The sequence below is a fragment of the Macaca nemestrina genome, chromosome 1 (assembly GCF_043159975.1).
Source record: "Macaca nemestrina isolate mMacNem1 chromosome 1, mMacNem.hap1, whole genome shotgun sequence".
NCBI classification, from domain to species: domain Eukaryota; kingdom Metazoa; phylum Chordata; class Mammalia; order Primates; family Cercopithecidae; genus Macaca; species Macaca nemestrina.
In genome coordinates, this window is record NC_092125.1 from 118,123,287 (window position 1) to 118,140,067 (window position 16,781).

General features: G+C 36.5%; 1 protein-coding gene across 6 annotated transcripts in view; it reads right to left on the bottom strand.

The window, feature by feature from the left end:
* Positions 1-16,781, bottom strand: part of LOC105479144 (synaptonemal complex protein 1) — a 127,901-nt gene that overhangs the window by 17,367 nt on the left and 93,753 nt on the right. For all 6 annotated transcript variants that reach the window (XM_071077369.1, XM_071076317.1, XM_011736961.2 and 3 more), the window contains one exon: positions 2,655-2,714. In XM_071077369.1, the coding sequence (XP_070933470.1) occupies positions 2,655-2,714 (60 nt within the window). The remainder of the gene's footprint in view (positions 1-2,654; positions 2,715-16,781) is intronic.

A 16,781-nucleotide genomic window follows, 5' to 3' on the forward strand; every position in this document is an offset into this window, starting at 1 on the left:
ACCTAGCTTTCTAGTAAAAGCTAGTAATAGTTGCTTTAGTGGGACTCTACATGAAAATGAAACTCATGCTCATCACTTTCTATTTCACCACTTTCTTTGGTCGCTACCATCTCCACGAATACAATCGTGGCAATTACTCATATGAAAGAAACAATAGAGCACACATACACACAAAGGGACTACAAAGACTAAATTTGAAAGCATGGTGGCTGAACTTTCAGTGCGTTTAAATTAGGGTATATGATAAAGAGGCAACTACATGTACTATACAAAAATCATTGAACTGGGAGCCAAGTACATAACATGGTCTTTTCTCCTAGATCTTTCCTATATTTCCAGATTATTTAAGTAAATCTTCAAGTATCTCCAAGCTTAAATTTATTCATCTGTAAACCAAGGGGCTAAATGAGATGGCTTATATCTTTCCTGCCCAGTTCTAGTGATCTGTCATTTCATAATCCTTTCTCCAGCAAGTATGAATTTTTTCAGAGTTGCATTTCTGTATCCTTTTCCCTACATATTTATACATCATAGTTGATGACAAAATTTTGATGAAAGCAATTTTTTTACTGCTGTCTGGATTCATCGGGGTAAACTTTGGAACCTCCAGAATGTAACTGCTTTCATGGACAAATTGTTTCTCCCTACAAGTAGAATGACAATTTAAGGTCACTGCACCACCTTGTGGCCATATCTGGAATTTGACATTTCCCTGGTAGCCTAAAGAAAATTCTCCTGCATGTGAAAATACTGAGCTATCCCTTTCCAGAACACAAGATGGAAACATGTACTTCCTTACAAGTTACATTCTTTTTTGGAAGGATGTAACATTTATAGTTATGCATGTAGACAGAAAATTCACAAATTTCTCTGTTGTATTTTTCAAACAAACATTTATAAGGCATGTGCTATGTGCCAAGCACTATTTTAAATGTTTTACAAACACCATCTCATTTAATCCTCATAACAACTTTAGGAAATAGGTATTATTATTATCCCTTTATAGATGAGAAAATTGAAACACGAAGAAGTTAAGTAACTTGTCCAAACTCAGAAACGTTTGGTAAATTTAACAAGACTTATGTTTCAGTAGTGTTGGAATAAAGTATAGTAAAAAAATAAAAATAAAAATTAAAAAAAAGCCTAGTTAAATTTCTTCATTCATCATTTTTTTCATTTTGCAACATACATATGGTTCATTTTCCAACATATATATCTAGACTCTCAGATAAAATATATGGCATTTACTAATCTACTTGATAATGGAAACATACAGAATTATACATGAATCAAAACATCTCTATAAGAATGTGATACAAACTTTCATAATATGAACACATTCTAAATTTAGAAAACACTATTGGAGACTAACCAATTTGCTTATATTAATTAGATACTTCCGTAAGTCTATATCTAACCATTCTGGCTAGTTTTATTATGATTATAATTTCTCCAAATATAATGTTTCCAAGTGTCTAGCACAGTGTCGGAAACATACAAAGCACTCAATATTCACTTACAGGTTCAATACATCTTTTCTTTATTCTCTTTTAATCCAAATGTAATAAAATGTAAGGAACTGTTCTCAAACTACTCTGAGTGTCGTTTCCTTCCAGTTTAACTATAATCATAGCAACCTCTGTGGGAACTTAGAAGACTATATCACTATATGTAAAGAAAATTCTTAATCATTTTAACCAAAAATTTGCTAAATCAAAATTATTCTGCAACAATCCTATAGTATCAGATAGGTTAGAAGCTGAGGGGTATTCTTCTTCTCTATGACTGATGTTTCCTTCCATATGCAGGGAGTACCACCAGGGTAACATTCCAAACCTCTTCCTGGTTCCTTAGGGGAGAAAAAGTTACTTAATGTGATTGGTGAATTTAAAGAAAGCGAGAAGTTGGTCACATACAGCTCAATCTCTTCCTTATTCCTCCTCTTGAGAACTAAAAGAATTACACGTAAATTCTGCTCTACTCCTTTATAACCTAAGTTTTACAAGACCAGACGATCAAGTGGGTAGACCTATGCTATTTAAGCTCTACTTGTGACAGTAGATAAATTTTTCTAATTTGGGATTTCAAGATTAAGAGATCCTCTTGCCTTCAAATATAAACTGCATTCTCCAGTATTTAAAATATTGATACTTTTTAATAAAGTCTTCAATAATAAAAATATTATTTTTATTCTCCCTTGTCTTTCGCAGTTGGTTCGGAACATAAGTGAGGAAAACAGGATGTCATTTATTATGCCCCCTCAAAACCCAAAATTAGACATAATCTAAATAAGTTTTAGAATTGTTTATGAAAATATTTTGCCTCTAACATTAAAAAAATTTTAAGAAACACAGAAGTACCTAATTAAATTAAAACTATAATAAGAATTGTAGAGAAAAACTGAAATCTTTTCTTTCTTCTTTTTTGTTTCTGCATTAGGAAACCTCTAAATCTCCAAATGACAAAAATTTTGAAATTTTTAGCTAAAATGCTTTTGAATTAACAAATAGCAAGAAATAATTTAGGAAATGAAATTGTATGAAATATTTAAAATGCTATTGCTATTTTCCCACTTATAAACAAAAAAATCATTTCTAAGTAGATGTTAGAAAATGAATTTATATTTTAAAACTATGAGAATTATATGCTCTTACCTTGTCTTTTTTTTCTTTAAGAGTAGCTGTGTTTTCTTTTGCCTCTCTTTTGAGTTTTTCCTATTAAAAATAAATATCAAGTACAAATAACATAATCATCACTATGATCACAAATGAATATTATCAAAATCTTTTTTAATGAGTATTAACAAAGAAAGATGACTAACCTCTCAATCTTATAAAGTAATAAAAAGAAAAAAAGAAAAGTTAGTTCCTTTCTACAGAGGTATTATTTGGTTTTGATTATCTTTTCCTTTATTCTAATCAGTCTCTAGTGTATATCTGTAGACTTTTGAATAAGTCTCTTAAAACTCTGAATGTCAGCTTTCTTATTTGTAAAATAAAGTTAATGGAACAAATTACAGAATGAGAGATACGCACAGGTAACTAAGCTGTGAAAAGGTGCAAAAAGATCTAAAATATTGTGAGCCTTTACAGGCAGAATTAGATTTTTCCATGCATGTTGAGAAAAGGTGTAGTTCAGTTAGACTTTCAATAATGAACAAGTTTTCAACAGGGGATAAGTAGAGACGAGGGGTAAAAGGAGAAACTAAGAAGCAAAAATCATCACATGAATAAATACAGAAAAGAGCACAATACTTAGGAAATAATACGTAACTTTTGCTGAAGAATAGGGTATGTGTATAGTCAAGATAAAAACGGAAAGGAGAGCTGTGGTCAGATTGGAAAGAGTGATATGCTAATATCACTAGATAGAATTTACTCAGTAAGATAAAAGCCTGGCCTACATAAATGAATATGTAGGGTGCCTGTAATACGACAACCATCTGAAGAACAAAATTTTTACAACTCCAGGGAGTATTAGATGTCTTAGAAAGTAAAAATCTCCAAGTGTGCAGAACTTTAGGCAGTAAAACTTGCCCATGATGTCTATGCCAGTATCTATCCTCACTGAATACTTTGCATACACCATGTTATCTCTCCCGCAGCATTGCTCCTAACCACAGAACTCACTTTACTATGAAAGAAGCTGGCTGCAAACTGATGTAATAGTATTTACTACTGTTCTTATTATGTATCCTATCATCTACCAATGGTTGATCTTCAGTTATAGTGACAATTGGAATGTATACTCTAAGGGGCTGGCATGCTGTCTTTTAAGACAAAGTACATTTCCTAAACCAGCAATATCGTAATGACTCTCAGAATATGTATCTTGGCTTCTAGAGGACAGAGAGAGAAACCATTGCCCACAACTGCACTGTCTCTGCAATTCTGACTTTTCCTGGTCTGGAGATCTTGGTAAAGTCTGTTCTAATAAAATATATGTTTCCAAGGTGTGAAACAGTTCATACAAGAATGTGCATCTTTAGTGGTAGCTAAATAATCATCAGTTCCCTTAGACCAAAGAGATGGCCATACCTTTAAGGTTCCTATTTAATCTGAATAAGTAAAATATGCCAGTAATATGGCCTGGCAAACACAGGGTTGACTTGAGCAACCAGAGTAGATAATGACAGCCTTGTGAACAAATTTTGGATCTAAATAAATTTATCAGCCTATAGCCATTTGAATAAAAAGGAAGCCTGGTACTCTAGTGGAAAAGTTCTGAAATAATATAACAAATACATACTACATCCTTCCTACTATATTATGCACTAAGGATTAAAATATTAAGACATGGGTAATTGCACATCAACTAACTTAATTCTTGGGAATCTATAATGCCACTATTTTTTCACTAATCAGAGTGCAAGCATATCAGTGTCAAGCAATAATTAGAATTTTATCAGAGTCTACCTCATGGTGAGCCCATGGAACCATAAACCTATCTTGTGCTCATTTTTTTAGACTCTAAGTATATAGTTTGAATAAACTCAATAAAAGGAATAATCCCCATGTTTGTTCTGACCACAGAGTAAGAGATTTTAAGGTTGAAAGGACCAACTAGAACACTTTGAATCTCTCTCTCCATATCAAGATAGTAAACAAATTTCACATTGCTAGGCAGAGATTAAGGCCCCATTAAATTAATGAAAGATACAGGAAAAATGATTTATCATAATCCCCAAAAGCCAATCTATTTTAATTAGAAGTTAAGACGGTCATCTAGTAACAGTTTCCTATACCAATGGGCTTATAGGTAAAGTGGGGATTGTCATATTAACTGACAACTTGGAAAAAAATTGCATATAAAAGATGAGCTGAATCTATGTAAATATAAAGCTCAAGTTAAAAAGATATAGGAATCATAGTTAAATAACAGAATATACATTTTTACCAATCTTGACAATGTAGAATAATAAATACTAAAATTGTATATGCAGAGGAATATGAAACAGGAGACAGTATTAGATACATTATTTTAAAATATAAAGGTAATCAATAAACTAATTTAAAAGGCTACATACACCTTCCAAATCAACCAACGTAAGACACACTCACACACACACACACACACTTTAGAGAATAAGGAAGAAAATAAGTACTACTATGTAATGAAAAATAAGATGATAAAACATCATTAAAATATATAATCAATGAAGAGTTAATATCCAGAATCTATAAGCAACTCCTACAACTCAACAACAAAAAATTGGATTAAAATTATTATTAACCCAATTCAAAAATGGGCAAAAGACTTGAATAATTAAACCACCAAAGAAGATATACAATGTCCAACAGGCATATTAAAAATAGTCACCATTGCTAGTCATACAAGAAATGCAAATCATAGCCCCATGAGATATTGCCTACACACATTAGGATGGCCACTATCAAATGAACAGGACTTAACAAATGCTGATGTGAAGAAATTAGAATCCTTATGCACTGTTGTGTGGGAATGTCAAATGGTACAGTCACTATGGCCAATATAGAGGTTCTCAAAAAATTAATGATACAGTTGCCGTATGATCCAAGAATCCCACTTCTGGAAATATATCCCAAAGAATTCATAGCAAGATCTTAAAGAGATAGTTGCACACTCGCTTTCATTACAGGATTATTCACAATAGCAAGAGGTAGAAGTAACCCAAATGTCCATCAAGAGAAAAATAATAAGGAAACTATGGTATATACATATAATAGAATATTATGCAGTCTTTAAAAAGGGCATCCTGTTACATACTACAACATAGATAAACCTTGAAGACATTATGCTAAGTGAAATAAGCCAGTCACATAAACACAAATACCATATGATTCCACTCATATAAAGTATTCAAAATCAGAAACAGAATGTACAAATGCCAAGGACTGGGAGGAAGAGGAAAAGGGAACTTGTGTTGAATGGGTATAGACTTTTAGTTTTACAAGATGGAAAACTATCAGAGATCTGTTGCACAACAAGGTGAATATACTTAACACTGCTGAATGGTACATTTAAAAAGTGTTAAGATGGTGCACTTAATGTTATATGTTTTTTATCACAATAATGAAGTTAAAGTACAAACCATTCAACTTACGCATATCAACATAAAAATGCTAAATAAAATATTGGCCAGCATAATCTAACATCATATTTTAAAAATACATGATGACCAAATAGAGTTTATTACAGAAACATAAGAATAATTCAAAACTGATACATATCACATCAACAAATACAATCAGGAAAACTAACCTATTAGTCAAAAAAAGACTCTTGGGTTACAGATTCAATCAAGGTTAATAAAAAATAGACAAAAACACAGGAGACAAATACAATAAGAAAGTGAGGGTCACAATATGAACACCAGATAAAGCTGATTTGGGGGCAAAAAGACAAAAATAAAGTATACTATTTCCAAAAAAAAATGAATTAGCATAAACTTTTGTACAACAAATAGTATTCATCAAAATATGCAAGGCAAAATTAGTAGAGAATTCAAAAGGAAGAGAAAGATAGTAGTAACAGAACCCATAACTCCTTTTAGCTCATGATTGATCAAACAGAAAAATTATATAAGAAATTTAAAGTATATATAATTGAAATGCAATAAATCAAACTTCTTGGTAAAGACGGTAAAGTCAGATTACAAAATCTTCCTTCTCCTAAACTAACAACAACAACAACAAAAAAAAGCAAGAGAGGAAGAGAGGAAAAGAAACACAAGTAGTTAAAAACTGGCAAAAATACATTCAACAACAAAATCATACAATCTCATGCTATAATCTCTAATACTAGTGAGGCTTAGTAAGAGCCACAATATACAATTGTGCTCATTTGACCCCACTCACTGTGGCTCCTCACCCTATTACTACTTGTAGAGTATTGGTGAAAGAAAATGAAAATATATAATAATGAAAGTAAAGGTCACTAATATACCTGAATTTTGTAAGAAGAGATTTGAGGACATAAATAGGCAATCCAGGAAAAAGATGCCTAGAAAATGCATAATGAGTGATCAGTCGGAAAAACCACTTAAGTTTATATTTTGGTCTCTCTCGATTGGAGAAAGGAGGCACAACCATAACCATAAAAAATTAGTTATCCTTGCCAATAAACAGAACATACTAGAAATAAAGTCAAAAGATAAACTTCTTGAACAGAAGATTCCCCTATAAGAATACAAAGCACAAAAAGAGACTCACTAAGAGCACCAGGTAAATTTTATCTTTTTCTCTGGGCTCCTCTCATCATCCTGTAAGTGGAATATCCCGAATCATGATATTTATATCTTTGCACTCACAAAGCTGTGCAAGTGACGTAACAGAGCTTGAAAAGACTGGTAAAATGGCCAAAATAAATAACCACAGCTTATCCTATCAGACAGACACACAGGCCCCAGGGCTCTACACTGAGCTGGTAAAAAGATCTGAAGCCTGAGGAAAACACATAACAAGAAAACTACAAAACACTGGACTTAATCTGCACTATAGACCAAAAGGATCTAATAGATATTTATAAATATTTCATCCAACAGTTGCAAAATAAACATTCTTCTCCTAAGCACATGAATCAATCTTAAGGACAGACCATATGCTAGCCGCAAAACAAGTTTTAAACATTCAAAAATGGAAATCACATCAAGTATCTTCTCTGACAACAACGAAATAAACCAGAAATCAATAACAAAGGGAATTTGGGAAACTATAAAATCACATGGAATTTAAACAATATGCTCCAGAATGACCAGTGGGTCAATGAGGAGATTAAAATGGCAATCAAAAAATTTATTGAAACAAATAATTGGAATAAAACACAACAAAATCTATGGGATACAGCAAAGGCAGTACTAAGAGGGATATATACAGCTATAAACATCTACATCAAAAAAGAAGAAAAACTTCAAATAACCTAATTACACATCTTAAAGAACTAGAAAAGTATGAGCAAACCAAACCCAAAGTTAGTAGGAGAAAAGAAACAATAAAGATCAGAGCAGAAATAAATGAAATTGAAGAAAATGATACAAAAGATCAATGAAACAAAAAGTTTATTTTTTTGAAAAGATATACAGAAGGACAAACCATTAGCCAGACAAACTAAAAAAAAAAAAGAGAGAAGCCTCAAATAAATAAAATGAGAGTTGGAAAAGGAGACATTACAATCAATACCACAGAAATTCAAAGGATCGCTAGTGGTTACTATGAGGTAAATATATGCCAATATTTTTAAAACCTAAAAATAAATAAATTCCTAGACACATACAATCTACAAAAATTGAACCATGAAGAAATCCAAAACTTGAAGAAATCAATAACAACTAGCAAGACCGAAGCTATAATAAAAAGTCTCCCAACAAAGAAAAACCTAGGACCCAATGACTTTACTGCAAAATTTTACCTAACATTTAAAGAAGAATTAATACCACCCCTGCTCAAAGTATTCTGAAAAACAGAGGAGAGGGGAATACTTCCAAACTCATTCTATGAGGCCAGTAGTACCCTTAAACCAAAACCAGACACAAAGACACATTAAAAAAAGAAAATTAAAGGCCCATAACCCTGATGAGCATTGATGCAAAAATCCTCAAAAAAATATGGGCAAACCAAATTCAACAACACATTAAAAGATCACCATCATGGCTGTGTGATTTATCCCATGGATGCAAGAATGATTTGACATACACCAATCAGTGTGATATATCATATCAAACCATATGATCATTTCAATGGATGCTGAAAAAGCTTTTGATAAAATTTAACATCCCTTCATGATTAAAAACCCTTAAAAAAAACTGGGTATAGAAGGAATGTATCTCAACATAATAAAAGCCATATATGACAAACTCACAGCTAGTATCATACTGAACGGGGAAGTACTGAAAGCTGCTAAAGCAAGATCTCAGCCCTACACACTGGAGGTCTGGATATAAATTTGGCTCTGTTGGCTGTTGTGGGAGTACAGAGGGAGTGAAACTGGCCTTGCTGGCTGTGTGGGAGCTGGGTGAGGCCTGTCAATGCCAGCTTTCCCCCTACTTCCCTGGCGACCTGTACAAAGCATCAGAGGCAGCCATAATCCCCCTTGGAACTTAACTCCATTGGCCTGAGAACCACTACCCCACCCCTCACAATGGTGGCAGCAAGCCCCGCCCAAGTAAAGTCTGAGCTCAGAAACGCCTAACCCTGTCCCCACCTGATGGTCTTTCTCTACCTGACCTAGTAACTGAAGACAAAAGAAATAAACTCATGGGAGCTCTACGGCTCTGCCCATTACCTGAGAAACCTGAATACTTATCCAGGTGATCTTAGGCCAAGCTTGTATCCCTCCACACTACCATAGATGATGCTCTCTTGAAGGCAACACCACGTGGCTGGAGGCCAACCAACTCAAAGCATTACAGCAACTCTTAACAGATCAACCCTACTCCGAGGAAGGGGAAAACAACAGCTAATTCCACCACCTGTAACACCCTGGCCAACCAGAGGTCCTGAATCTGTTCACGTCACAACTTCACTGCCAGCATAACCAGCATTTGAGAAAACCAGCACACTAAACAAAACTACAAGCAGGGACTCTCACAGAGTCTACTTCACTGCCCTGCTACCTCCACCAGAGAAGGTGCCGGTAGCCACGGCTGAGAGACCTGAAGACGAATCACATCAGAGTACTCTTTGCAGACACTCCCCACCACCAGTCTGGAGCCTGATAGCTCTGCTGGGTAGCTAGACCCAGAAGAGCAATAACAATCACTGTGGTCATGCTCTCAGGAAGCCCCATCCCTAGGGGAAGGGGGAGAGCACCACATCAAGGGATCATCCCATGGGACAAAAGAATCTGAACAGCAGCCCTTGAGTCCCAGATCTTTCCTCTGACATAGCCTATCCAAACTAGAAAAAAAAAAAAAAAAAAGAACAACAATTCTGGTAATAAAAACAAGGTTCTATAACACCACTAAAAGATCACACTAGCTCACCAGCAATGGATCAAAACCAAGAAGAATTCTCTGAATTGCCAGAAAAAGAATTCAGAAGATCGATAAGCTACTCAAGGAGGCACCAGAAAAAGGTGAAAACAAACTTAAAGAAACTTAAAAAATCATATAGGATAGGAGTGAAAAAAAAAAAATCTCCAAAGAAATAGATATCATAAAAAAAATCATAGCTTCTGGAAATGAAAGACACACAGAAATGCAAAATACACTGGAAAGTTTCAACAATAGAACTGAACAAGTAAAGGAAAGAACTTTAGAGCTCAAAGACAAGGCTTTCAAATTAATCCAATCCAATAAAGACAAAGAAAAAATGGGGGCAGGGGGCTGGCAAGATGACCAAATAGAACAACTCTGGTCTGCAGCTGCCAGTGAGACCAATGCAGAAGGTGGGTGATTTCTGCATTTCCAACTGAGATACCCAGTTCATCTCACTGGGACTGCTTAGACAGTGGGTGCAGCCCACAGAGGGTGAGCAGAAGCAGGGTGGGGTGTTGCCTCACCCAGGAAGCACAAGGGACCAGGGAACTTGCTCTCCTAGCCAAGGGAAGCTGTGAGGGACTGTACCATGACGGATGGTGCTATGCAGCCCAGATACTACACTTTTCTTATGGTTTCTGCAGCCCGCAGACCAGGAGATTCTGTTGGATGCCTACACAACCAGGGCCCTGGGTTTCAAGCACAAAACTGGGTGGGTGTTTGGGAGGACACCTAGCTAGCTGAAGGAGTTTTTTTTTTTTTTTTTTTTTTTTGTACTCCGGTTGCGCCTGAAACTCCAATGAGACAGAACCGTTCACTCCCCTGGAAAAGGGGCTGAAGCCAGGGAGCCAAGTAGTCTTGCTCAGTGGATCCCACCCCCATGGAGCCCAACAAGCTAAAATTCACTGGCTTGAAATTCTCGCTGCCAAAACAGCAGTCTGAAGTCAACCTGGGATGCTTGAGCTTGTTGGGTGTGGGGGAGGGGAGTCCATCATTACTGAGGCTTCAGCAGGTGGTTTTCCCCACACAGTGTAAACAAAGCCACTGGGAAGTTCAAACTGAGCAGAGCCCACTGCAGCATGGCAAAGCCGCTATAGCCAGACCGCCTCTCTAGATTCCTCCTCTCTGGGCGAGGCATCTCTGAAAGAAAGGCAGCAGCCCCAGTCAGGGGCTTATAGATAAAACTCCCAGCTCCCTGGAACAAAGCACCTGGGGGAAGGAACACCTGTGGGTGCAGCTTCGGCAGACTTAAATGTTCCTGCCTGACAGCTCTGAAGAGAGCAGAGGATCTCCCAGCACAGTGCTCAGCTCTGCTAAGGGATAGAATGCCTCCTCAAGTGGGTCCCTGAACCCTGTGCCTCCTGTCTGGGAGACACTTCCCAGGGACTGACAGAAACCTCATATAGGAAAACTCCAGCTGGTATCTGGCAGGTGCCCCTCTGGGATGAAGCTTCCAGAGGATGGAGCAGGCAGCAATATTTGCTGTTCTGCAGCCTCCGCTGGTGATACCCAAGTAAACAGGGTCTGGAGTACACCCCCAGCAAACTCCAGCAGACCTACAGAAGAGGTACCTGACTATTAGAAGTAAAACTAACAAACAGAAAGCAATAGCATCAACATCAACCAAAAGGATGCCCATGCAAAAACCCCAACTGAAGGTCTCCAACATCAAAGACCAAAAATAGATAAATTCATGAAGATGAGCAAAAACCAGAGCAAAAAGGCTGAAAATTCAAAAAACCAGAATGCTTCTTCTCCTCCAAATGATCACAACTCCTCACCAGCAAGGAAACAAAACTGGATGGAGAATGAGTTTGATGAATTGACAGAGTAGGCTTCAGATGGTGGGTAATAACAAACTCCTCCAAGCTAAAAAAGCATGTTCTAACCCAATGCAAAGGAGCTAAGAACCTTGATAAAAGGTTACAGGAACTGGTAAATAGAATAACCAGTTTAGAGAACATAAATGACCTGATAGAGCTGAAAAACACAGCATGAGAACTTCATGAAACACACACAAGCATCAATAGCCAAATTAATCAAGAGGAAGAAAGGATATCAGAGACTGAAGATCAACTTAATAAAATAAAGTGTGAAGACAAGATTAGAGAAAAGGAATGAAAAGGAACAAACAAAGACTCCAAGAAATATGGGACTACGTGAAAAGACCAAACCGACATTTGTTTGGTGTACCTGAAAGTGACAGGGAGAACAGAACCAAGTTGGAAAACATACTTCAAGATATTATCCAGGAGAAATTCCCCAATCTAGCAAGACAGGCCAACATTCAAATTCAGGAAATACAGAGAACACCACAAAGATACTCCTTGAGAAGAACAACCCCAAGACATATAATTGTCAGATTCACCAAGGTTGAAATGAAGGAAAAAAATCTTAAGGGCAGCCAGAGAAAAAGGTCAGGTTACCCACAAAGGGAAGCCCATCACATTAACAGTGGATCTCTCTGCAGAAACCCTACAAGCCAGAAGAGAGTGGGGGGCCAGTATTCAACATGCTTAAAGAAAAGAATCTTCAACCCAGAATTTCATATCCAGCTAAATTAACCTTTATAAGTGAAGGATAAATAAAATCCTTTACAGACAAGCAATGATGAGGGATGTTGTCACCACCAGGCCTGCCTTACAAGAGCTTCTGAAGGAAGCACTAATTATGGAAAGGAAAAACCGGTACCAGCCACTGCAAAAACATACTAAAATGTAAAGACCATCAACACTATGAAGAAACTGCATCAACTAAAGGGTAAAATAACCAGTTAGCATCATAATGACAGGATCAAATTCACACATAACAATATTAACCTTAAATGTAAATGAGCTAAATGTCCCAGTTAAAGGACACAGACTGGCACATTGGACAAAGAGTCAAGACCGATCAGTGTGCTGTATTCAGGAGACCCATCTCACGTGCAAAGACATACATAGGCTCAAAATAAAGGGATGGAGGAATATTTACCAAGCAAATGGAAAGTAAACAAACAAACAAAAAAGCAGAGGTTGCAATCCTAGTCTCTGATAAAACAGACTTTAAACCAACAAAGATCAAAAAAGACAAGAAGGGCATTACATAATGGTAAAGGGATCAATGCAACAAGAAGAGCTAACTATCCTAAATATATGCACCCAATACAAGAGCACCCAGATTCATAAAGCAAGTTTTAAGAGACCTACAAAGAGACTTAGACTCCCACACAATAATAGTGGGAGACTTTAAAACTTCACTGTTAATATTAGACAGATCAATGAGACAGAAAATTAACAAGGATATTCATGACTTGAACTCAGCTCTGGACCAAACGGATCTAATAGAAATGTACAGAACTCTCCACCCCAAAGCAACAGAATATACATTCTTCTCAGCACCACATAGCACTTATTCTAAAACTGACCACATAATTGGAAGTAAAACACTCCTCAGCAAATGCAAAAGAACGGAAATCATTATAAACAGTCTCTCAGACCACACTGCAATGAAATTAGAACTCAGGATTAAGAAACTCACTCAAGGCTGAGCACAGTGGCTCACGCCTGTAATCCCAGCACTCTGGGAGGCCGAGGAAGGCCAATCACCTGAGGTCAGAAGTTCAACACCAACCTGGCCAACATGGTAAAAACCCGTCTCTACAAAAAGTACAAAAATTAGCCAGGCATGCTGGCACATGCCTGTAGTCCCAGCTACTTGGGAGGCTGACACAGGAGAATCACTCGAATCTGGGAGGCACAGGTTGCAGTGAGTCAAGATGGCACCACTGCACTCCAGCCTTGGTAGCAGACTGAGACTCCATCTTAAAAAAAAAAAAAAAAAAAAAAGGATCTCACTCAAAAACACACAAGTACGTGAAAACTAAACGACCTGCTCCTGAATGACTACTGGGTAAGTAACAAAATTAAGGCAGAAATAAATAAGTTCTTTAAAACCAATGAGAACAAAGACGCAATGTACCAGAAGCTCTGGGACACAGCTAAAGCAGTGTTTATAGGGAAATTTATAGCACTAAATGCCCACATCAGAAAGTGGGAAACATCTAAAATCAACACCGTAACATCACAATTAAAAGAACTAGAGAAGCAAAAGCAAACAAATTCAAAAGCTGGCAGAAGACAAGAAATAACTAAGATCAGAGCAGAACTGAAGGACACCAAGACACGAAAAACCCTTCAAAAAATCAATGAATGCAGGACCTGGCATTTTTAAAAGATTAACAAAATAGATACTGCTAGCCAGACTAATAAAAAAGAAAAGAGAGAAGAATCAAATAGACACAATAAAAAATAATAAAGGGGATATCACCACTGATCCCACAGAAATACAAACTACCATCAGAGAATACTATAAACACTTCTACACAAATAAACTAGAAAATCTAGAAGAAATGGATAAATTCCTGGACACATACACCCTCCCAAGACTAAACAAGGAAGAAGTCAAATCCCTGAATAGACCAATAACAAGTTCTGAAATTGAGGCAGTAATTAATAGCCTATGAACCAAAAAAAGCCCAGGACCAGATGGATTCACAGCCGAATTCTACCAGAGGTACAAAGAGGAGCCAGTACCATTCCTTCTGAAATTATTCCAAACAGAGAAAGAAAGACTCCTCCCTAACTCAGTTTATGAGGCCAGCATCATCCTGATACCAAACCTGGCAGAGATACAACAAAAATAGAAAATTTCGGGCCAATATCCCTGATGAACATCAATGTGATAATCCTCAATAAAATACTGGCAAACCGAATCCAGCAGCACATCAAAAAGCTTATCCACCACGATCAAGTTGGCTTCATCCCTTGGTGGTAAGGCTGGTTCAACATATGCAAATCAATAAACATAATCCATCACATAAACAGAACCATGTAAAAACCACATGATTATCTTAATAAATGCAGAAAAGGCCTTTGATAAAATTCAACACCCCTTCATGCTAAAAACACTCAATAAACTAGGTAGTGATGGAACATATCTTAAAATAATAAGAGCTGATTATGACAAACCCATAGCCAATATCATACTGAATGGGCCAAACCTGGAAGCATTCCCTTTGAAAACCAGCACAAGACAAGGATGCCCTCTCTTACCACTCCTATTCAACATAGTATGGGAAGTTCTGGCCAGGGCAATCAGGCAAGAGAAACAAATAAAGTTCATTCAAATAGGAAGAGAGGAAGTCAAATTGTCTCTGCAGATGACACGATGGTATATTTAGAAACCCCTATCATCTCAGCCCAAAAACTCCTTAAGCTGATAAGCAACTTCAGCAAAGTCTCAGGATGCAAAATCAATGTGCAAAAATCACAAGCATTCCTATACACCAATAACAGACAACAGAGAGCCAAATCATGAGTGAACTCCCATTCATAATTGCTACAAAGAGAATAAAATACCTAGGAATACAACTTACTAGGATGTGAAGGACCTCTTCAAGGAGAACTACAAACCACTGCTTAAGGAAATAAGAGAGGACACAAACAAATGGAAAAACATTCCATGCTCATGGATAGGAAGAATCAATATCATGAAAATGGCCATATTGCCCAAAGTAATTTACAGATTCAATGCTATCCCCATATCAAGCTACCATTGACTTTCTTCACCATATTAGAAAAAACTACTTTAAATTTCATATAGAACCAAAAAAGAGCCTGTATAGCCAAAACAATCCTAAGCAAAAAGAACAATGCGGGAGGCATCACGTTACCTGACTCCAAACTATACTACAAGGCTACAGTAACCAAAACAGCATGATACTGGTATCAAAACAGATATATAGACCTATGGAACAGAACAGAGGCCTCAGAAATAATGCACACATCTGCAACCATCTGATCTTTAACAAACCTGACAAAAACAAGAAATGGAGAAAGGATTCCCTATTTAATAAATGGTGTTGGGAAAACTGGCTAGCCATATGCAGAAAACTGAAACTGGGCCCCTTCCTTACACCTTATAAAAAAATTAACTCAAGATGGATTAAAGACTTAAACTTAAGACCTAAACCCATTAAAAACCCTAGAAGAAAACCTAGACAATACCATTCAGGATATACACATGAGCAAAGACTTCATAACTAAAACACCAAAAACAATTGCAATGAAAGCCAAAATAGACAAATAGGATCTAATTAAATGAAAGAGCTTCTGAACAGCAAAAGAAACTATCATCAGAGTGAACAGGCAACCTACAGAATGGGAGAAAAATTTTGCAATCTATCCATCTGACAAAGGGCTAGTATCCAGAATCTACAGGAACTTAAACAAATTTACAAGAAAAAAACAATCTCATCAAAAAGTGGACAAAGGATATGAACAGACACTTCTCAAAAGAAGACATTTATGCAGCCAACAAACATGAAAAAAAAAGATCATCATCACTGATCATTAGAGAAATGCAAATCAAAACCACAAGGAGATACCATCTCACACGAGTTAGAATGGCAATCATTAAAAAGTCAGGAAACAACAGATGCTGGAGAGGATGTGGAGAAATAGGAATGCTTTTACACTGTTGGGGAGTGTAAATTAGTTCAACTATTGTGGAAGACAGTGTGGTGATTCCTCAAGGATCTAGAACGAGAAATACCATTTGACCCAGCAATCCCATTACTGGGTATATACCCAAAGGATTATAAATCATTCTATTATAAAGACACATGCACACATATGTTTATTGCAGCACTATTCACAATAGCAAAGACTTGGAACCAACCCAAATGCCCATCAATGATAGACTGGATAAAGAAAATGTGGCACATATACACCATGGAATACTATGCAGCCATAAAAAAGAATGAGTTCATGTCCTTTACAGGAACATG